Raw genomic sequence first — 25,679 nt, forward strand, 5'->3', positions numbered from 1 at the left:
TTATTGATGTGTATTATTAAAATATTATAATTCGGCAAATGAGATTGCTTAATAATTAAAAAAGCCTCTCATTAAAATTGCCGCCAGATTTAAGTCATTGATTTATAAAGCTGGTTATTCAGCGCCCGTCTTGTGTGGAATTAGTAATGTACAACAACAATAACACATATCCCTAACATTAAACTGATCAGACACTCTAAGATGTCTAATCTTTCCATTTAATAAACAAAAAATATTCGATTAACGTCATGCTAAACGTTTAAATACACTACGAATTGAAAAAAGAAACAGGTATAGGGGTTAGATTATTCGATACTGCGCAAAAACGAAGTCGGTGAGGTACCCTTTTCTTGATATCAGGCGATTTGGAATAAAACATTGTCAATGAATACATGTATTTAAAAAAATCAAAAATTAAACGAGCAGTTTTTTCAAGAATTAAAGAAAGGCGCACTTTTTTCAGCGAAACACGACGCCGTTTTCCCCGCGAAAAATGACGTTATAGACGAATTTAAAAACAATAACGCTCAACAAGAAAAATATATGAGCGTGAACGTTTTCACAAGACACACTTGACGTTAAAATTTCATAGCTGTAAACGAAGAATTGAAGAAAATATCGGTTATTGTAGCTGGAACGCAAAAATATGACAGACGTCTCAAAATTGACGTCAGTGGCATATTTTGAAGACTCGTAGATTCAAAACTGTTCTGAATATTGAAAATGTAAAAACAGTCCCTAACTGGGCATATGCTCTTCTATTCGTATACCAATTTTCAGACAGAAACTCGAAAAAAAATCATAGTCGCGTTCCACCTTAAAATGATTTAAAAACACAATTCTGAATCACACGATATTATGGGGTAAAATAAGGTTGAGATAGATATTTGATTAATGTACTTTTGAGAAATTGCGGCCAGGAGCTATAAGAAAAAAAAAACAATTTCACTTCATGTTGTATCAATGCTGGTTCAACGTAGCTGCATGTAATTTATTCAGTAAGCTGTAACTAACCTGCTCTGTTGTCAGAATTGACCACCTATCACTATTGAGCTTCAAGGTCAAGGTCACTGCTTGCAAAAGAACATTGTCAGTTTCACTTTCTAAGCCTAACTGATTATATTGGTTCATGTCCGGTCCTTTAATTCATTCATTGTAAGATAATGACGTGTTGTGTTTCTAGTTTGTAATCAGTTGTGGGGAAAGTAATTGAAGAGTTCAGTATTCTTGAAGTTGAACTGGAAAGATAAACCAAAAGCTATATTGGGGTTTATTGATAGTAAAGACATGAACTAGACCGTAAAATGGCCTCAGCAAAAACAAACACAGATCAGTTTAGAAAGATTATATTTCAACAATATATTTTTTAAATGCCAAATTAGGAATACTCTATTTTTAACATACATCAAACAGCTCAGTTAGTTATCTGCTCATCCTATCACAAAAATGAACATAGGGCTAACATTTCAAGTTTTACACACAAAAAAACTGTTGTAAATTTTGAACCATAAATACATGTAGACCAAAATGTGAACATAAATCCCTATATGGAAAAAAATAGTAAATTTCACAACACAAAAAGTCATATTTATATATTTATAAACATTTACATGGTGAAGTGTGTACTATCTATTTAATTTAACCACAAATTATCTTAACTTTGCAGAAACCACACAAGATAAGAGCTCATATGAATATATATGATCAAGAGCTCATATGAATATATATGATCAAGTTAATAGCAACAACTTAATCTGAGCACACTAAGTTAAGCAAGTTTCATGTAATATTTTGGCTATAACTTAAATTATTTTTAAACAGCATCTATAACATGAAGTGCACCCTAATAGTTTTACAACATACACATGTATATTCACAGTGCATTAAATGATCTTACATTTCTTTTCTCTGCAATATATCATGGCGCATTCATAAATACAACACATTCAGCTTTGGAATTCTGTTTAACAGGATAGATATTGCACAGGAGTGTATTTGGTACATGGATCGAGCAATTCAGAAAAAACTTTGGTAAGAAAAATAGAGAAAACATAGGTAAAATCTGAGCTCCAATAGACTGCTATTAATGGGCTTTACCCTTCACCGGAGGAAAAAATAGCACAGTAAGTAGATGCCAATACCCTTCTGTTACTGTGATTTTTTTTAGTTGAGAAGGGGCATAACTCTGCAATTATAAAAGCCAGAGTTATGGACCTTTAAACACATGTGCATTTTATCTAGCAACATGTATCAAGTTTTATTTGAAAATCTCCATTATGGCCATGGTTAACATTTTTGAATAACAAGGGCTATTGCAATACTTCTATTACTTTATTATGTCAAAAAAAGACAAGCAAGAAAGTGGACTTGTGTAATCAATGAGAGATGGATTTCAAGTTGACCAAATACCATCAGCACAATCTTAATTAGCAAAAAGAGCTGTTATAGGACAGTGCACTCGACCATTTGCCACTTTGTCTCAGAAATGAATACAATGATGATGTAATATGTGCCTGTCAAAAGCAATACAAATGGCAAAAAGTAAACAGAAAATGCCGTAATGTGATGAAACCATGTTTTCAATGATTGGCAGAAGAACTTCAGCCTTCGTTGTGAGATTCAGTTTCAAACATTTTTGTTTGTTTTATTTTAGTAACATTGACCTTAGCCTTGACCCTAAATGCAATCCCACGAAAGTCTGCCATACACTCTACCTACTTACCAAGTTTGGTCACAATATGTCAATCCTAACTCAAGTTATTCGGTACCAAACAGTTATCTATTTTTACTAACAGTGAACTTGACCTTGACCCTAGGGGCACCAAATGCAATCCAATGAAAAGTCTCCATAACCTCTTCCTACATACCAAGTTTGGTCGCAATATGTCAACCCTAACGAAAATTATTCAGTATCAACAGTAATTGTTTCTTTTACTACTTTAAATAACAGTGACCTTGACCATAGGGGCCCTAATCACAATCCCATCAATATTCCCCATAAACTCTTTTTATATACCAAGTTTGTGATAATATGTCAACCTTACCTAAAGTTATTCAGTACTTACCATTTTTAGTAACAATGATCTTGACCTTGACTATGTAACCTAGTTTGTGGGGTGGCCATGAACAACTGTGTGAATTATAAGATCAATTGAATAAAGGGTATAGAAGTAATTAGTGAAAATCCTAACTTGCCCTAAAACTTTATCTGGACACAATATGCTCTAAATTTTAACCTAATTTCCTTGGTCAATCAAAGGCCAATAATTGTTTGAAGTATTAGGTCAACTGAATGAATGGTACTGAAGTTATTAGTAAAAGTCCCAACTTGCCCTTAAACTTAAACCTGATTCCTAAGTCAATTTGGGGCCATAGTATGTATGTAGGATGATATGGAGTTATGTAGCCTCATTTTGTGATGGCCCTAAACAACTGTGATAAGTATTAAGTAAATTGAATGAAGGGTATTGATGTGGGGGGGGGGGAGTTGTAGCAAAGCCTCTTAATTCTTCTTTAAATAGTCCAGCAAAAAAACAATAATACTTTTTTCTACACGTATAGAAAATAAAATTACAGAAAACTCTTGTTGCATGTTTACATGATTTGTTATAAGTCAGCTTTTAAAGACAGTGCAATTACTATAAGTATCTATCATGTGTTTCAGGTACGGATAGAAAAATCCGACCCTAGGGCACACGCGTAAGCCGGTAACGAGGCTTGCCGAAAAACATGATTGATATTTTTTCTTGCATATCTAAATTAATCAATTTGTGGAAAAAATGACGTTGAAAACGAACTATTGTACAATTACACCAAAAAGCGCGTGCGACGTTGTTTACTGACGTCATAGAGCGCAGTAATTTTGAATAACTAAAATTAGCGTTTTTTAACGATTATTTATTTTCAATTTTAATCAAAAGTCTTGCAAACATATATATGTGATTGCGCTTTATTGAAATGGCATACTATATTTTTCATAAACCATACAATAAATGAAATAAGAAGTGACAGGTTGTTGCGCGTGACTCATCTTACACGGGGTATGATGGGTTTTTCCAGCACTGGTCACATGACCGGACACAGGTCCGGTATGCAAGAAACCTAGTTATATGATGTGTCAAAAGAAGCAAACAATATAGTTAATGTTTCAATTTAATATAATGTGAATATGTAATAAGGGGGGTTTAATGGGGGCATAATATCAGTCATCTCTACACTGGCTCTAACTGGACTTATTATGTATGCAATAAAAAAGAGTGGAAAGCATGGTACACGATAAATATAACAGGTCAAGACTAGATGGTGCGGGCATTATATGGAGGCAAAACTGAGATCTACATAGAACAACTAAACATGTTACCATACTGAACTATGGAAAAAACAGCAAACAAAGCTATAACAAAATAATGATAAATAATGATAAATAATATAAATAAAGACACTTCAGATCAATACAACAACCAGCTCTAGATTACAATTCCAAAATAACAAACAGTTCCACTACTTTTCTGTTTTGGTAAAAATTAAATAAAAATACATAATAATAATTTATCAATTATAAATATGTCTGTAAATGACCCCACAACCATAAGTTAAACAACATTTTCTCAAATAATTATGAAGAATACTACATGTGATTTGACATAAAAATTGTCATGGAATTCTTAGCGTCATGGAATGTGAAAATATAAATCTAGTTATGAGAGCTAAAACTAAATGGAAAGTTATATATAATTTTGTGTGTGGCAATAAAAAAATGCTGAAAATGATTTGTGTTAAAGAGGTAAGTTTCTGTCAACTTTGATTATTTAAGAAATGTACCGGTAATAAAAATCAATCAAATATAAAGTAATAAAAAAAGGAAATTGACATCAACATACTTAGGATGAACTGATTTGGAATGAAACATTAAAGACTGAGTTTACAGTGCCTAGCGTGACCAGTTTACCAACTTAATGCAGCCTAAGATAGCAACTTATGCCGGGGAATGAACTCAAGGCATGAGCACTATTATGCTATTATATTTTGAGATTCATTAAAGTCATGAGTAATCACCTTGCTATTTACATCTACTCCATCAAAAACAACTTGACATGTTGAAAATACATGAACACAACAAAAGATCATGCATTTTGCATAAGTTTTGAAACAAATTACCCCACAATTCACTAAGAATGTGTGCAATGAAATTGATCAGCATGCATATCTATGTGTTAAAAACCAATATTGAGTATCAATTGTTTTTCATTTGAAAGTCAATCTGTATGCATTGGGTATGAAACTAAAAGAGAAACAAAAACAATTCATAAATACTTCTCTTTCAAAAAATTGTGTACTAGTTACAGTGTTAAGTCTGTATTTAGTCTTAAATGAGGGACTGCCATAGCTTTAATCTATGCCAAATGACACAACCATCTTCATCTCTTCTCCTACTTAACCACAGCTACTAGTATTTTATTCTTTTGTCTTAGTTTTCTTTCATGTGGTGGATAACATGCATCACTTTGCAAACATACACGTGGAGTGGATAACATGAACATCACTTTGCAAACATACACGTGGAGTGGATAACATGAACATCCTGTTACACATTCATGTATGTGGATGACATGAACACCATGTTACAAACATAAGCACGTTGTGTTAAGGATAACATGAAGATCCCATTACAAACACATACACTTGTAGTAGATAACATGAACATCACGTTACAAACACACACTTGTAGTAGATAACATGAACATCACGTTACAAACACACACTTGTAGTAGATATCATGAACATCACGTTACAAACACACACTTGTAGTAAATAACATGAACATCAGGTTACAAACACACACTTGTAGTAGATATCATGAACATCACGTTTCAAACACACACTTGTAGTAGTAGATATCATGAACATCACATTACAAACACACACTTATAGTAGATAACATGAACATCACGTTACAAACACACACTTGTAGTAGATAACATGAACATCACGTTACAAACACACACTTGTAGTAGATAACATGAACATCACGTTACAAACACACACTTGTAGTAGATATCATGAACATCACGTTTCAAACACACACTTGTAGTAGATATCATGAACATCACGTTTCAAACACACACTTGTAGTAGATATCATGAACATCACATTACAAACACACACTTGTAGTAGATATCATGAACATCACGTTACAAACTAAGTAAAATAATAATGTTTCCTGCAGCAAATCAAAATACAGTTTCACTCACTCTAAAATTTCCTACTCAACATACTTCTCATACAATTGACCAGATAAAACACAGCTATTTAAACTCACATATTTCACTCGTGGAAATATGTAATTTAAAAAAAATAATTTATATTTTGTCACTACAAAATTATCTTCTTTATTCTCAGTTAGTACATAGAAATGCAATACATGATTTAACTAACTCTAACTAGTAGTTCATGAACACATACATGTATATAATATGCACCTAATATTGATGCAGAATAAGTCTTGTTATAACAAGCACCTAATGATGATGTAGAATAAGTACTGTTTACTTATCAATAAATGAATCAATGCCACATTGCATGAACAAAATTTAAGTTTGATCACTGAACTAACTCTACCCTATTACAGAGATAACAATGCACTATAACAGATCCTGCACATGTAAGGGTCCACCATGGGGATGTTGGGGGACAGCAGCAGTGGTGGAGACATGGACAGACAAACGGGTGGACAAACTGCCCCAGGGGTTAGCTGCAGCAACCCGGCGTCTTTTTCTGGCTGTCAACGTACTCTGCTACATTAAACGTTGGGTCAGATGGCTGCCGCATCTTCTTCATCTTCAGGTCTCTATGACAGGCGATAATACAACATTTAAAATTGAGTATGACAAACTCTGTTCTTGGTAAATACATAGAGGCAGCAATAGAGATGCCATATCAATATGTCTTTAGTATAAGGCCTTCATTTGTTTAAAGCATGAGGTCAGTGTATGTATAAATGTAGTAAAAATGTAACATTCTCTCACTTAAACCTCATACTCATCAAACAATTGTCTCCCTTGATAGAGACTGCCTAACATTCTTTCAAGCAAAAGACAGACCAACGACAATGACTGCACTTGTACGTTATAAACTGCCCTCTACACGACCCATGACAATGACTGCACATGTACGTTATAAACAGCACTCTACCCGACCCACGACAATAACTGCACATGTACATTATAAACAGCACTCTACCCGACCCACGACAATAACTGCACATGTACGTTATAAACTTATCTCTACCTGACCCACGACAATGACTGCACATGTACGTTATAAACTGCACTCTACCGGTCCCACGACAATGACTGCACATGTACGTTATAAACTGCACTCTACCCGACCCATGACAACGACTGCACATGTACGCTATAAACTGCTCTGTACGTTATAAACTGCTCTCTACTCGACCAACGATAATGATTGCACATGAACGTTATAAACTGCACTCTACCGGACCAACCTTGCAATCGCCATGAAGGCCAGCTCTACATTCATCCCCGTCTTGGCGCTAGTCTCCATAAATGCCACCCCATGATCCTGAATCACAAACAATAATGGTCATAGATCTAACACAAATGTAAGTGTTATCAAAAAAATATAAAAGTACAAAACAGTAACATATCGCGCTCAATTGAATGCACTGCTTACAGGCCAAACTCAGTGAGAAAAGTCATAAGAAATGCAACCCATTTAATTGAATGAGATGGAAATTAACAGCATAGCAAGACATTTAACTGAAATTAAATTGTTTAATAATGAACTACTTAAAAGCTTGTTTCTTTCAGTGAATGCATGTTACAAGTTTAGAAACGTAATTATGTTTCCTGCAAACAATATTCCATGGCTTGAGTTAAAATTGATTTTATAAATTATTCATTATTCTAACTAAAATCAAACAAATACTGGCTCAGATTGGAAATGATCCTTTATGCAGTTTCCAGTTGATTTTTGTTTTAGAGATCATATTTGATATACCGGTAATCATTTTTTACACAGACTCGTCTGCAAATTTGTTCACTGTTTTGTTTGTTAAGAACATAATGAAGATGTATTACATGGCGTATCTTAGAATTCTTCTAAGAATATGGTAATACAAGCTTTTTACAAAAACAAAAGTCTAAATATTTCAAGAGATATACATCCAATTTAAATAATGTTGCTTAATGAGAATGTATGACATATGCCAAAATATGTAAGAATATTGAATTGGTGCAGGGTTTCGTGTTTAATTGCATGACAATTTTATCGGTTTTGCGGCCCTGGCCAATTACCGATTAACGTTTTGCAGCCTGGTTGTGTAAGATTTGCATGTGAATTAAATTTTTGTCTCAAAATCTGAAAGTGCAGAATGGATGTATTTACTTGATAAAACAAAAACACTTTACATACATGTTGACATCAGGAATATGAGGTATTTACATATTTTAGTAGGGAAAGATATTCTACTTGCTACAAGTTCATATTTATCAAATTGAATTGTGAAATTCAAGACATGAAAAGGAGCATGTCAGTGATTAGTACAGATCAAATTAAGATAGACTTGATGTCGAATTGCAAAGCTGAAAGATTGATATTGATGGGAATATGAATTTTCAACATATTGTGGTTTGCTTTTTCCCCAACTTGCCTTACTCTCAAAAACTAAATTTCATTTAAGAGGAAATAAGAAAACATCTGGAAGGTGAAAACCTTTATAGTAAACTGACAAAAAAAGAAAAGAACATAATTTGTTTAGGTTAATACACAGTGTAGCCAGATTGTGTGACAGTTGGCCCACATGCTCATAACGCCCCTTGTCTATGTCTGGGGCCATTATAAGTCACCAATAATCTCACAACCGCCCAGTAACGCCATGCATGAACATCTAAAAAATGCAACCTATCAATTTTTTGCATGACCAGATTGGGTCTGGGGTATAAAGGAGATTAGAGGGAGAGGCATACAGGATACTATGGGTTGGGAAGCATAAAGGATAATTTGGGGAGGGGGGCATAAAAGAAGGCTTTGTGGAGGGGAGCATAAACGGGACATTTGGTAGGGGGCATAAAGGATACTTTGGGGAGGGGGCATAATGGAGACTTTTAGGAGTGGGCATAAAGGAGACATTCGGGAGGGGAGCATAAAGGAGACTTTGGAGAGGAGAGCTTAAAAGAGACTTCTGGGAGGGGGACATAATGGAGTTTTTTTGGAGGGGGGGCCATAAAGGAGACTTTGGGGCGGGGGGCTTAAAAGACACTTGGAAGTGTGACATAAAGGAGTCTTTGGGGAGGGGGGCATGAAGGAGGCTTTGGGGAGGTGGGCATAAAGGAGTCTTTGGGGGAAGGGGTCATGAAGGAGACTTTGGGGAGGGGGGCATAAAGGAGTCTTTGGGGAGGGGGGGGGGCATAAAGGAGTCTTTCAGGAGGGGGGCATAAAGGAGACTTTGGGGAGGTGATCACAAAAGGGGCTTTGCGGAGGGGAACATAAAGAAGACTTTGGGGAGGGGAGAGCATCAGGAGACTTGGGGAGGGGAATAAGGTGATCACAGGCAGGATTTTGAGGCCCATTGAAATTGCCACCCCCGAAACAGACTTTGACAGTGTTTTGTTTTCAAAGATTAATGTTTGATGCCTGAAGCACCTTCATCCCCAGGGATTGTGATGATTTTTCTGTCAAAGCGGATGGGATTAAGACAACAAAACTTGCCATGATCTCTTGGGCGTGCCCTACTACTCCCCTCCAGATAAAACATTGGTAGGAGACATGCATAAAAACAGTTGTCATGACATCAACAAAGTTAACTGGTACGGGCTGGCTTCCTCCAAGATTGCCAGTTGATTTCACACCAGCTGAATCCCGTAAATTTACACATTGTATGGTGCAGACAGTGGCAAACAAAATAAATCAACAGCATACTGGAAGCTTCAAGAGGGATGTAGTTGGGCATAAGAAACGGTCAAGCCAACTTAAAGAACAAAAGTCAGAGTCTGGAAATACATCATATTCACTTATTCAATATCTTAAGAGCATTAAAGCAACAATGTAAATCATAAAAAGAAAAAAAGCCATTTCAGAGATTTGGTAAATCACATCTTCCGTTAAAACTGTGAGAACCAATGAACAAAATTGCCTTCATAAATACCAATATCCTCCCATTGTTACTTTATAGCTAACACTTTGCAAAGAAAACTAATTTCAGCGCCACCTGAAATATGTCAACTTTCTCTCCAAGGACAGAACCATGGCAGCATCGTCATTTAGAAGATCATACACCAACATAGAGGATGAAATTAACCGAGATAAGAAACTGATCAAATCAGAGCCATCCTAGGAGAAGTGACAATTAGAGAATGGACATAACTGGGGATTGTCACCGATCAAGAACATTGCCCGCACCCACACACAGCTGCCACAATAATGACAAATGTCTCCTGAAAACTCCCTATATTTCCTCATAGTGAACCAAAGCATCCCCAGGAACATGTCTTAAATAGTACTACAATAAGAATGCAGGGTATGATGGAATATTGAAGCCATAGACTGATGGCTGTGATTGGTCAGTCTGATGAATGGCCTTCATCATCTGTCAGCACCTGCATACAGCAGTACATTCTACTGTTCAATAAACTTAGCAAACATGCAGGTCAATACGTTATATAATGCACAACCACAATTGCCATTTTGCACAGAAAAGTCAATCAATTTGAAATGCCTTCAAGGCAACATCAGTTCGTCAATTTCATCTCGAGGGGTGAAAGCGAAAAGGTTCTATCTGCTTCTTTATTTAATGTCACTTAGAACCTTTTCGCTTTCACCCCTCGATCTGTTTCATGCAAATGTAGTTGAAAGCTACAATTTAGTTGGCCAGTTAAAGTGAAACCAATGCAAGCTGTATATGTACAAAAGTATTGGGGTGTTATGAGCCCACCTTTTCATTAATTAGTTTGACATGAAATGATAAAGCAGGCACTAAATTGCTAAACGGCAGCCAATGTTTTTTCTTTGATGTATGAAGATGATAGACAATACCATACATGCTGTACTGATTTAAAATTCCATTTGTGGTATGCAAATGCCTCAATTTTTCAGTGCTTCAAAAGCTTGAAATTCTAAGTTCATTTTCAAACTGTTGTATTGCAGGGAAGTTAATGTCCTTAACAGTTCATTTCTTTGTTATTCTGTAACAAAGGGTGATGTGTGCAAGAGTAATATTTTGTTTATTTTCAGGAGAGTCAACATAACAAATGAAAAATCTTTTTTTATTCATAATGTAGTATTACTTATCCATGATTCTTCAAGGTACAAATTCCTATGTACAAAATAAGCTTGTTATTTCATTGAGTTGTTATTATTGAGTAATAACGTAAAATGTTGGTCCCTGGCGACTTACATTCTGCTGGAATCCATTGAAGGGGTACTGCTTACAGATAACTAATATAATTAATATGTTAAATAAATGACTAGAAAATGATTATAGCAAAAGTTATTTTCTGTTTGTATATTTGCTTTTTATTTCACCTGAAATCAGGCCTTGAATGACCTTATTTGCAATCTGCAAGATAAAAGAAAATGTTTGTAATATTATTGATGGTATATTTTTTTTATTATTCTCAGCAAGCCTCGTTACAGGCTTATGTGTGTGCCCTCGAGTCAGATTGTTCTATCCGCACTGGAATCACATGATAGATACTTATAATTCTAAACCATGCATAAGACTCACCTTGGCAAGTTTTTCACCATCCTCAACCCGAATCATCCTCTCGCCCGACATGTCGGCCTTGTTGCCTAGTAACATGATCACCACATCCTCTTGAGCATATTCATTGATCTCGGTGAGCCACGCCTGGGAACAGGAGGGAACAGAACACGTCAGTCAGAAACACACTTGTCTTTAATAATATTCATTAAATTTGAAAAGGTCATAGGGAATCAATCATTTTGTCATGATGTCATTCTGTATGGAATCAGAATCGTGGAAGGATGTTCATGTAACTATGTGGTTCACATCATTGAAAAATATGAAAATGTTAGCCTCAAGTCTAACAATTATACAGAAACAATGTCATTTCTGAAGCACCTGGCCTTTCCTTATAACGGCACTTGTACTGTCTGGTATTATTAACAGAGCTGAGGGGGTAGTTTTGCCTTATAGAAGGTAGAACCAGACATTTTACGACTTATGGTATGACTTTTATGACATTATCAACATCTTTACAAATAATTATGTGTATTTAAATGTTGGTATTATTGTAGCAAGAATAAAGACAGCTGTTCATAATATCATATTAAAAAATTGTCTTGCTCTTTAACTTAAACGATATTGTACACACTATTACAGGAATGCCTTTAACAGTGGAACCATTCACACCTACCCTGATGTTATCGAAACTGGACTTGTTTGTAACATCATACAGCAACAGCAAAGCTGGAATAGAAAAAAAATTACTGCAAGTGTCAGACAGTGACAACTTTGTTACCAATCTAATGAATCTGACAATGGTAGGCTTAGAAAAGAGATTTGCACAGAAAATGAGAAATAAATCGACAGAAATGAAGTGTCATAAAGGTTTACAAAATCATTTTATATATCTGGAATGCTATGCAAGGATAAAAACTTGTAAAAACAACACCATTACACATTGGTTTGCAAGCAGTAACATTTTGTAGCTTTCTTAAGCAATTTCCCTAATCAAGTTAGGGAATATGTGATATAGCTAAAACAGACATGAGGCATATTCCCAGCAACCTGGACACAGAGTTGGCTATATCTGATGTATTGGAATAAACAATATGAGTATGTGCATAGTAAAACAGACCAACATTTCTATGAAGTTTTATGAGTGTCAGTTACATACTTTGGAGCTACATGCAACACAAAATATCTCAAAACAATTTGCACTAAGTCAAGGGCCATGACCAAGCTAATATCATACAAGTAACAGGTACAAGCTCACTGTATCCCTGTAGGAAGCTTGCTACTCATTGTAAGCATCCCAGCTGTGAGCTTGCTACTCATTGTAAGCATCCAAGCAGTGAGCTTGCTATTCATTTAAAGCATCCCTGTAGTAATTTATTGTAAGCACCCCTGTAGTGAGCTTGCTACTCATTGTTATCCCTGTAGTAAGCTTGCTATTCATTATTAGCATCCCTGTAGTAATTTATTGTAAGCATCCCTCTAGTGAGCTTGCTACTCATTGTAAACCTAGTAGTAAGCTTGCTTTTCATTGTAAGCATCCCTGTAGTAATTTATTGTAAGCATCCCAATTGTGAGCTTGCTATTCATTGTAAGCATCCCTGTAATAATTCATTGTAAGTTTCCCTGTAGTAAGCTTGGTATTCAATGTAAGCATCCCTGTAGTAAGCTAGCTACTACCATTATAGTTTCCGTGTTTAACTAGCTAATCTGTAAGTCCCTCAAGTAAACATGAGTGCTAGTTACTCACCGTTAGCATCCCTGTAGTAAGCGTGTGTGACGCTGCGGAATCGTTCCTGACCAGCTGTATCCCAGATCTGAAACAGGCTTAATATGGTAAAAAGCAATTTAACAGTAGAAACAAAAATGATTAAAAACGCTACATCTTTAATATAGGACTAGTTCTGACTTGAAATCAAAATATAAAAGTAAATATAAAGTTTAATGATTGCTAAATTGTTAACAAACTTTTTAGGGGTGAATGCAGCCCTATGATACATGAATCATTACACATTTGGCTTATAAGTGTAAAATTATATTCAGTTCCAATTTGATTTAAATTACAAACTTTGCAATAACTCGCATTTCGTGGCTGTTCATAGTGACTCTATTTAAATTCTGTACAACAGTGTTTGCATTTCCATATAATCAAAATACCTAGGTATACTAGGGGTAACTAATATATATGTAGAGTTTGAGTTTCAGGAGGGAAACCTGTCAACAGGAAAGTGAATAAACTGGGAAATGTACTGGTCAGTTTGGGCTAGAAATGTGTACAATTATAACATTGTTGTACCTGTAATTTGACTTTCGTTCCATCCACTTCAACAACCTTGTTCTGAAATAGAAGCAGAATTAACTTATCAACGACTTAATTCATACTGACAACACAAAATAGTTCAAATAAATAAGGATTTGAAGTTCATCCTTCACAATAAGCATTACACATGACTTTTTTTGTACTATATCATCATTGTGCAGCTATAAACAAGGACTAATTTACGATGCCCTATTTACTGATTAGATTTTCTTGACCAACAATAATCATTTCCAATGAGACAAATGAGACACAGGCTTATACAGATGTTATGCTTATAAATAACTGTCGAGTGTGGCAAGATGAATTTATGACGACACAACAAACCTAATAAGTTATTTAGATTCTCAGCAGTTAATAACACTAGTGCTATAGCATAGTGTTGCCATGGTGGCATATGACCAGTCCATAAAATGTATCTGTTGCTTATACATTGGAAACATAAAAAGGTTCAACCATTAAATTGTTTGGTTACAGGATGGATTGTAATTCAAGGAGTTATATAAAACTTTACAACAAAATGAAGAACAAGGAGATGAAATATATGAGAGCAAAACAATAATTAGTATGAACTTGCATCAATGTTGCTTAAAAAAATCATTGTTCAAATGTCAGTCATTGAAATAAGACTTTGGAATAAACAAGCCCAGATTTTGACAGTTGCACTTGGCATTAACCTTCTCAACAAGCCCGCATACTGACACTTGAACTTGGCATAAACCTTCTCAGCCAGCCAAGATTCAGACACTTGAACTTGGCATAATCCTTCTCTGCAAGCCAAGATTCAGACACTTGAACTTGGCATAATCCTTCTCTGCAAGCCCGAATTCTGACACTTGAACTTGACATAAACCTTCTTAGCAAGCCCAAATTCTGACACTTGAACTTGACATTAACCTTCTCAGCAAGCCTGAATTCTGACACTTGAACTTGGCATAAACCTTCTTAGCAAGCCCGAATTCAGACACTTGAACTTGACTTTAACCTTCTCAGCAAGCCCGAATTCTGACACTTGAACTTGGCATAAACCTTCTTAGCAAGCCCGAATTCTTGAACTTGACATTAACCTTCTCAGCAAGCCCGAATTCTGACACTTGAACTTGGCATAAACCTTCTTAGCAAGCCCAAATTCTGACACTTGAACTTGGCATAAACCTTCTCAGCAAGCCAGAATTCTGACACTTGAACTTGGTATAATCCTTCTTAGCAAGCCCGAATTCTGACACTTGAACTTAACATAAACCTTCTCAGCAAGCCTGAATTCTGACACTTGAACTTGGCATAAACCTTCTTCGCAAGCCAAGATTCAGACACTTGAACTTGGCATAAACCTTCTCAGCAAGCCCGAATTCTGACACTTGAACTTGACATAAACCTTCTTAGCAAGCCCGAATTCTGACACTTGAACTTGACATTAACCTTCTCAGCAAGCCCGAATTCAGACACTTGAACTTGACATTAACCTTCTCAGCAAGCCCGAATTCTGACACTTGAACTTGACATTAACCTTCTCAGCAAGCCAGAATTCTGACACTTGAACTTGGCATTAACGTCCTCAGCAAGCCCGAATTCAGACACTTGAACTTGACATTAACCTTCTCAGCAAGCCTGAATTCTGACACTTAAACTTGACATAAACCTTCTCAGCAAGCCTGAATTCTGACACTTAAACTTGGCATTAACTTTCTCAGCAAGCCCAAATTCTGACACTTGAACTTGACATTAACCTTCTCAGCAAGCCAGAATTCTGACACTTGAACTTGACATAAACCTTCTCAGCAAGCCCGAATTCTGACACTTAAACTTGGCATTAACTTTCTCAGCAAGACCGAATTCTGACACTTGAACTTGACATTAACCTTCTCAGCAAGCCCGAATTCTGACACTTGAACTTGACATAAACCTTCTCAGCAAGCCTGAATTCTGACACTTAAAATTGGCATTAACTTTCTCAGCAAGCCCGAATTCTGACACTTGAACTTGACATAAACCTTCTCAGCATGGCATAAACCTTCTTAGCAAGCCCCAATTCAGACACTTGAACTTGGCATAAATCTTCTCAGCAAGCCCGAATTCTGACACTTGAACTTGACATTAACCTTCTCAGCAAGCCCGAATTCAGACACTTGAACTTGACATTAACCTTCTCAGCAAGCCCGAATTCAGACACTTGAACTTGGCATAAACCTTCTCAGCAAGCCCAAATTCAGACACTTGAACTTGGCATTAACGTCCTCAGCAAGCCCGAATTCTGACACTTGAACTTGACATAAACCTTCTCAGCAAGCCTGAATTCTGACACTTAAACTTGACATTAACCTTCTCAGCAAGCCAGAATTCTGACACTTGAACTTGACATAAACCTTCTCAGCAAGCCCGAATTCTGACACTTAAACTTGGCATTAACTTTCTCAGCAAGCCCGAATTCTGACACTTGAACTTGACATTAACCTTCTCAGCAAGCCTGAATTCTGACACTTGAACTTGGCATAAACCTTCTTAGCAAGCCCCAATTCAGACACTTGAACTTGGCATAAACCTTCTCAGCAAGCCCGAATTCTGACACTTGAACTTGACATTAACCTTCTCAGCAAGCCCGAATTCAGACACTTGAACTTGACATAAACCTTCTCAGCAAGCCTGAATTCTGACACTTGAACTTGGCATAAACCTTCTTAGCAAGCCAAGATTCAGACACTTGAACTTGGCATAAACCTTCTCAGCAAGCCCGAATTCTGACACTTGAACTTGACATTAACCTTCTCAGCAAGCCAGAATTCTGACACTTGAACTTGGCATAAACCTTCTTAGCAAGCCAAGATTCAGACACTTGAACTTGGCATAAACCTTCTCAGCAAGCCCGAATTCTGACACTTGAACTTGACATTAACCTTCTCAGCAAGCCAGAATTCTGACACTTGAACTTGGCATTTACGTCCTCAGCAAGCCGGAATTCTGACACTTAAACTTGGCATTAACCTTCTCAGCAAGCCGGAATTCTGAAACTTGAACTTGGCATTTATCTTCTCAACACACCCAAATTCTGACACTTTGGCCCTGCTTTACAAAATCCAGAATTTGAGCATGCTTGGAAAGCATTTTACCATCGCAGGGCTCATGGGCTTGTGCTAATTTCGGTCACTGAAATGAAGCTATTAGCAGTTATAAAATTGTTGTACAATTGTATTTGTTATATTTTTATACAAATGTAGTAACTGTTGTAAGCAATTATAAAATTGTTGTATAGAGGTAGTAGTAAACACTCATAAAATTGTTGTACAAATGTAGCTGTTATAAATTTGTTGTACTTGTAAATGTTGTTGTTATCACTTATAACCATAAATTCACCCTAATATGGCCAACTGATGGCAGATTCTAGTATTAACTAAACCTTAAATACAAAAAATTAGGTGATGAAAAAACAAGTCCACATTTCAATGTTCTTATTTTTATTGACAATATGAAAATTATATTCATAATTCTGTACATAATGCAGATAATACCATCACAACAATATGTAAAAAGTTTATAATCATACTGCCTTAGAATAATTATCATAGTCGATCAACGCCAATTCTGAGGACATTCTTAAATCTTCCAAAATAGGTAACATATCTTACCATGGAAACAGGTTATTATTTGAAAGGTTGGTCTAGATTTTAAAATAACCACCGTGCACCTTACCCTGAAGTCAATACCAACTGTGGAGATAAAGCTTCCGGAGAGAAATGCTCCATCCTTGAAGCGAACCAGCAAACATGTCTTCCCCGTGCCGCTGTCGCCTATCAACATCACCTTTAATTAGACATTGCCATCTGTTATTTTCAAACTCTTAAATAAACTGTGCACTCAACTTGACAACTAATGAGCACAACAATATTTGGAACTTGACTGAGTGTGATTTAAAATCAAGTGTACACACATGGACATGCAGTGCCTACAGCATCTTTATATTCTGGTACAGTGGGCGCTTATTTAGGTGCAAGTACATCTGACATAAATCTCATGCAGTAAACAAATGATATCATAATTTCTGTTTTAAATTGAAATTTGGTTGGTTTTCTCATGAATCTGTTGTAGAATCCTTCCTATACTGTAAATACATGCAGGTGTATGATGCAAAGAAGGTGCTGTTAGCGCTGTTGTATATAAGCCCCATTCCTAGCTACTTTTCGTCAAATCATTGTTTTTTATATCTGCCTTTTTCACAATTTACAGTCATTTCCACAGTTCAGCCCTGGCCCTATTCACAAAGAAATATTTACACCTCAACTTCCATTCCTTAAATAAACTGCCTTTCGGCAATTGCAGTTATCACCCGATGAACGAAACATCTTCTGATATGTTTGGATCGCACTTCAACGCATAACAATATACATGAAAATTGTTGATCCTGTTATTGTTTGTATTGTGTCAGCAGGTCCCGTAAAATGTAAATCAACATTTAATCAACATTTAAGAAAGTTTTAATTTACGGTATCTTAAATGAATTGTTGCCATAAGTGTTTCTATTCTATATTTAAAAGTGATTTCAAGTGGTTGATCTTTTCTTGCGATATTGTGACGTAATTTGATAAAATGTTTCCGGTTACAGTTGAGTCTTTCTATTTACAGAATGGGTATTCTTGCATACCGGACATGTGTTTGCGGTCATGTGACCAGTGCTAAAAAAAACCATCTTACATACCCCATGTAAGATGAGTCATGCGCAACAACGCGCCACTTCTTATTTCTTTTATTGTATGGTTTATGAAAAATATATTATGCCATTTCAATAAAGCGCAATCAAATATATATGTTTGCAATACTTTTAATTCAAATTGAAAATTAATAATCATAAAAAAACGCTATTTTTAGTTATTTAAAATTTCTGCGCTCTATGACGTCAGTAAACAACGTTGCATGCGCTTTTTGGTGTAATTGTACCAAAGTTCGTTTTCTACGTCATTTTTTCCACAAATTGATAAATTAAGATATGTAAGAAAAAATATCAATCATGTTTTTCCGGTCCGGATCGAATAATCCGACCCTCTGGCACGCTGCGTGGCCGGTAACATGGCAAGCCTCTTACCGGCTTATGCGCGTGCCCTCGGGTCGGATTTTTCTATCCGTACCGGAAACACATGATAGATACTTATAAGAAAGGATTACTGAAATGTTTTCTTAAATGAAATGAAGTATTTATGAAACAATTCTTGAATGAAATAATGAAATATTGGTGTAAATATAAGTAATGAATTGTGGGCTTGATGTCATTATCGGGGATATGAACGCAATTGGGCTGGTCAAAGTTGACCGGCCAAATTGCCTTCATACCCAAAAAATGACATCAACCCCGCAATTCATTTCATAAATAACATAAAAAAATCAACAAAATCAACCAAAAGTTGATCAATATGCTGAATTTAGAATCTGATTCCTTGTTCAAGTGTTTTTAGCTAACGGTTCAATTACAGCAGTTTGCACTTCTACATTCATGTCACATCTACTGTACCCCAAACAAATAAATTTTACAATTTTATTTTTTTATGGCCAAAACTATCTATTAAGAGGGATTCATAGAATCCTTAAATTAAAGTCTGATTATTGAGACTTGAACATCACAACTTTAGCCACAATGCGTGTTAACGGACAATTAACATTTGGACATTCGTTATCATTGTTTTACAATAAGTAGGTCCATTGGCATTAAAAAAAAGTGGAAAAATAAAGTTGTTAATTTGAAACAAATGTAAACATTGTCACGAGTGAAAATCTACATGTCGACTGTACTGAACATTTTGCATGCATCACTATCAAACTTCAAAAGTTGAATGATTTCAAAGACAACGCCCCATAACAACAAAAACGTCTAACAAATACCTTCGTTACCGAAGTCATTGGCAATTTGTATGTTTTGGGTCATATTATAAATTGCATTGCTCATTTTGCGTCTAAAATGTGTTTTCGTACATTCATTGCATTTGTTTACTAAAATCAGTGTTGGGTATAATGTCTGTATTTGAGGAAGACTATCATGATAAAATATCAAGGTTTTTAGGGGGAAAATGTATAAAATATAGCAATCTAAATGGAATACTGAAAAAAGTAACCATTTGGCTTAATTAATAGCAATCTGATATACACCGTCTTTGTTACCGTTTTTGGACCATTGCAATATTTAGCATGAAATGTTTGCAATGTTCAATTGATCACTTAACAGAACTAAGATATATAACATGATGACTCGTCAATTACTTAAACTTTGACACAATAACAAACATAAAACCTTCGTTGCCATTCTGTAACGAAGGTTTATTTCTATCTATTTACAGTTTCATTGTGAAATGTGTTTGCTTTGTTTGTGCAGTAGCATTCCATTGGAAATTGAAAGGCTTTATTAAGGGGGAAAAAAGCCCCTTTTCAAAAGGGTTAACACTGCTGCAAAAATAAGGTAGCAAATATATTATTAAAGGCCCTCTGCATGTGTAATATGTCTATGCAAATAAAAATCTCTAATTGGTGCTAGCTATGGTGTTTGGTGGTGTAAGGGAAAGTAACACTGACTGAAGACATAAACCTGTTAAGCTATTACTCAATTTACTGAAATAGTGTAACAATTGCAAAGATCGCAAGTTTTAGGTAATGAATGTTTAAGTAATGAAGGTTTATTTTTAAGATGTCGATATTCCTGAAAATCTTTGTAATAATTTGCATCATTGAAGTTTGAGCTCCAATACTAACAACTAATGTAATTTGTTTTAACACCTGCTTACAGCATCACGGAAAGTAAATGGTAAGGAAAGTTTTATCAATTTATTTACAGAAGGGTACCTACATGTAGTTAAATTGAGGTAATTTTCATCTGACCAAACATCACTAAAATGTGTGCTTCGGAATTTTAACATATTGTAGATGTTTGAATCATTGATTATAACTTAAAGTAAACAATATTCATACAATATACATGTATGTATCCAAGTTGTGTACCTAATATGTTGGTAACAAAGGTTTATTTTTGCCCTACCAAGATAGAGTATATGATGGGGAAAAATAAGTTTGTACATTAATATTTTGTTCTAGGAAACCTGGAACATTAAATGGAACTAAATGGATCTACTTATTGAAAATCAGTGTATGTTCCTCTTAACGTAGAGTCGCCAAACAATTGTCATCATACTCTGAAGCGGCTGTTTACATGATTGTATATGGACTTAATCTGACTACAACCAACCAATCGGACATGAGTTTGATGTACAATACATGTCAAAAGAACACCTTGATTCTGTAGTAAACATAAACATGTAGATACATGTGCATACATAGATTGTACATGTGGCAGTGAATACATAATTGTATCATTCAAGTTATAAGTCTTGGATTCATCTGAGTAGCTATTGTGTGAAGCCCATGAGCATTACTAACCCATTTTAAAGTGGTTAAATATGAATGTTTAAATGAATGGAAAAAAAAAATAAGTTTCATCTGTTAATGTTGACTAGTTAACATCACAGGGCTTTCGCTGGGTTTTTTAATCTATACTTAATTATTAACATTGAACACACATTTTTAATGATATTAGATTATATAAAGATGAAAAATCGAGAGAGAATACAGTAAATGCATGAACAAACCTTGCAAGAAATATCAAATGTTTCGATGGCGCTTGATTTTCGCGATATCTTGCGATGCAATTGTGAATGACTACCATTTTGATGACCATTTAAACTTGTGTCACTGCTTTGCTTATTATATTCCATCGTGAAAAATAAATTTGTCCATTTGTAAACATTTCCACATGTACACTCTAATCACTTCCGGGTTGCCTCGTCTGTAATTCTGACGTCATGAATTATGTCCCTTTTCGCGCGAAAATGTCAAAAAAATGTGCAACGGAAGATTTAACGTATATGTACTTACTTTAAGTTCGGGTACAAGTTGTATGAGCGTATCCATATTTTTCAATCCGATATTTTGTTTTACTTGTTGAAATTTTTTAAAGGTTCATTTTACAATTATAATACAGTACATTTATAAATCCGCAAGCATCTTTCCCGCGGCGTGAACGTCATATCTGAGTTTGGCAAACCATTACATGTACATATTTGTACATGTTTATCTATACTTTATTGTATTTATGTACAATTGCCTCTTATTATATGAATTATGATATGTCACAATCTATACGACAAGAAGAACTCTGTCAATGCGGTGACTAGTTTGCGCATATCGCCTTGACAACTAATTAATACAGTGCCATATTAAATTCACAGTTATTCACGTTCGAAGCAACCTATGTCGTATCCATGGGCATTCAAAAAGCATATAGAAAGTCAGTGAAATATTTGAAGACAATATGAAAACTGTGAAAATGTATTAAAACAATGAGTTTCAGCAACATTTGTTAGTCATGTACAAGCCGGACTCATGGGAAGGTTGATATAAATAGAGCAGATAGCAATCGGAAGACCTCGGCCATATTCTAACATACATGTAATTGATATCTCGAAGCTTGCCGGAGATGGCCATGTTGTTACGATTGAGCAGACAGATGTACGGATCCGACTACCAATAAGGATGATATTTAAAACAATTTGGTTATTTCATAAATATCATATGCATTGGTGGCAATATATTATTCATTGATGAAAACTAAATCAAAAACAAAATACGAAGCCAGTTCAAACAACCATGCACATGCATGTTTCTCTAAGCGAGGAAAACAAAAACTGAAGTCAATTAAAAGAAAACAATCTAGACATTTGATGTGCAAGAAACGACTTTTGAATACTAGCTTTGTTTTATGATCTTATATATTACTTAGGGTTTTACGCTTACACCGATGCTTAGACTGCAGTATAAAATTATCTAAGTTTCAGTTTACAGCACAAGGCACGTTACCTTGTACGTGTCGTCCACGTCCTCCTCGTCCTCCGGGTGACTAGAGATGATGTCACTAAAAGTCCATGGTCCCCGCGCAACCGGTGAACCCACTTCCGCCAAATGTGCCGCGCCGGCCTCCGCTACACAGCCGCTCACGCGCATGTGTTCCTCTGTTCAAATCCACGCTCTTGTTCCCTCAGAAAATCACATCCATATTTTGGCCCCATTTGCTGTCCATGTTTGCTTGACAGTGTATTGATACAATCTATGTTTGCAATGTAGACACACAATTCAAATAGTTCTTCTCCCTTCGGAAAGGGGATGCGGCATTTGAGATGTTTCCACGTGCAACGCAGCAGACTGACTACATATATTATCCGCTTTCCTCGTCACCATTTCCCGCCGGGATCATTTTATTCTTTGATTTTATGCAAACAACAATTTGCTTCGAACCGTTTCAGTTATTATTTATTTACATCACGTTCCAGAACAGAAATTCTTTAACGAACTGACAATTTATGACGGTGTTACCTTCACGCGCCGGTCTCAGACGACCGTTTGTCATTTGCCTTGTAACGAAGTCTCGGCCGCGTCTCTTCCATAAATCGCAATTTTATGAGAGAGAAAATAGCTATTTCCTTTTTTTTCTAAATCCTTTCAACTGGTGTTGCATGAGGTTATGGGCTATATCTTTCTCTTTGTATAAAAGATAATGAAGATGCGACAATGCTTCCGAGAAAATTGCTCATAAACGCGACGTAAAATAATCGCAATCGCGTAATATTTTATCATCAGTAATACAAATAAAGTTATATTTTAATATCATTTTGGAGTACGCGTGTACAGAGTATTGCATACCAGTACATGTGTATTACAATAGTACTGTGAAATAGTAAGAGAGACAATCACTGTCCTGTATTGTCATGTATTGACTTAGGTAACTACTCCTGCTAATGCTTCGAATCAATAGACTGTTAAGCGGAAACTTCTGCGGAAACTTGCTGTATACACAGGATGCAAGTTCATAAAACATCATTTTGCTGCTCAAAATTACTGAAAATAAACTAGCCTACGTATGGATGATAACACAAGCGGCAAAAATGCAAGTCTTTGCGAGATGTTAAACCGTGCATCAGTCGGGACTCGACTGCAGGACAGAACGAACAGTCAGACTACGGAAATATGGGCGCAAACAGTCATGTGACATCCGCGAGCATGAAGGCGGAGAATAGAAGGAAATGTGCCTGATGCCTTACCGTGAACCATATACCGACGGTTTCCGAGAACGGCCTGATGCCTTACCGTGAACCATATACCGACGGTTTCCGAGAACGACCTGATGCCTTACCGTGAACCATATACCGACGGTTTCCGAGAACGACCTGATGCCTTACCGTGAACCCTATACCGACGGTTTCCGAGAACGACCTGATGCCTTACCGTGAACCCTATACCGACGGTTTCCGAGAACGACCTGATGCCTTACCGTGAACCCTATACCGACGGTTTCCGAGAACGACCTGATGCCTTACCGTGAACCATATACCGACGGTTGCCAAGAACGACCTGATGCCTTACCGTGAACCCTATGCCGACGGTTGCGGAGAACGACCTTATGCCTCACCGTAAACCCTATACCGACGGTTGCCGAGAACGACCTGATGCCTTACCGTGAACCATATACCGACGGTTTCCGAGAACGACCTGATGCCTTACCGTGAACCATATACCGACGGTTTCCGAGAACGACCTGATGCCTTATTGTGAACCATATACCGACGGTTTCCGAGAACGACCTGATGCCTTACCGTGGACCCTATACCGACGGTTGCCGAGGACATGTGTCTGATGCCTTACCGTGAACACTATACCGACGGTTTCCGAGAACGACCTGATGCCTTACCGTGGAACCTATACCGACGGTTTCCGAGAACGACCTGATGCCTTACCGTGAACCATATACCGACGGTTTCCGAGAACGACCTGATGCCTTACCGTGAACCATATACCGACGGTTGCCAAGAGCGACCTGATGCCTTACCGTGAACCCTATACCGACGGTTGCCGAGAACGACCTGATGCCTTACCGTGGACCCTATACCGACGGTTGCCGAGGACATGTGTCTGATGCCTTACCGTGAACCCTATACCGACGGTTGCGGAGAACGACCTGATGCCTTACCGTGAACCCTATACCGACGGTTGCGGAGAACGACCTGATGCCTTACCGTGAACCCTATGCCGACGGTTGCCAAGAACGACCTGATGCCTTACCGTGAACCCTATGCCGACGGTTGCCAAGAACGACCTGATGCCTTACCGTGAACCCTATGCCGACGGTTGCGGAGAACGACCTGATGCCTTACCGTGAACCCTATGCCGACGGTTGCGGAGAACGACCTGATGCCTTACCGTGAACCCTATGCCGACGGTTGCCGAGAACGACCTGATGCCTTACCGTGGACCCTATACCGACGGTTGCCAAGAACGACCTGATGCCTTACCGTGAACCCTATACCGACGGTTGCCGAGAACGACCTGATGCCTTACCGTGAACCCTATGCCAACGGTTGCGAAGAACGACCTGATGCCTTACCGTGAACCCTATACCGACGGTTGCCGAGAACGACCTGATGCCTTACCGTGGACCCTATACCGACGGTTGCCGAGGACATGTGTCTGATGTCTTACCGTGAACCCTATACCGACGGTTGCCGAGAACGACCTGATGCCTTACCGTGAACCCTATACCGACGGTTGCCGAGAACGACCCAACCTGGA

The 25,679-nt window shown here is 36.9% G+C and overlaps 1 protein-coding gene across 2 annotated transcripts; it reads right to left on the reverse strand.

Annotated features, from left to right (window-relative positions):
• Positions 1-1,330: 1,330 nt before the first annotated feature.
• Positions 1,331-23,204, reverse strand: LOC128209683 (ras-related protein Rab-37-like). Of its 2 annotated transcripts, none has more exons than XM_052913835.1 (8): positions 22,917-23,204; positions 17,721-17,831; positions 14,016-14,057; positions 13,470-13,536; positions 12,399-12,451; positions 11,747-11,869; positions 7,508-7,584; positions 1,331-6,847 (listed from the first exon to the last, which is right to left on the reverse strand). In XM_052913835.1, the coding sequence occupies exons 1-8, from the start codon at positions 23,058-23,060 to the stop codon at positions 6,748-6,750; spliced, it is 717 nt and encodes a 238-aa protein (XP_052769795.1). In that variant the 5' UTR covers positions 23,061-23,204; the 3' UTR covers positions 1,331-6,747. The 2 variants fall into 2 exon arrangements, with proteins under 2 accessions (XP_052769795.1, XP_052769804.1); XM_052913844.1 differs by lacking the exon at positions 22,917-23,204 and adding an exon at positions 21,650-21,830.
• Between the last annotated feature and the right edge of the window lie 2,475 nt (positions 23,205-25,679).

Source organism: Mya arenaria, chromosome 2, assembly GCF_026914265.1.
Source record: "Mya arenaria isolate MELC-2E11 chromosome 2, ASM2691426v1".
Lineage (NCBI taxonomy): Eukaryota > Metazoa > Mollusca > Bivalvia > Myida > Myidae > Mya > Mya arenaria.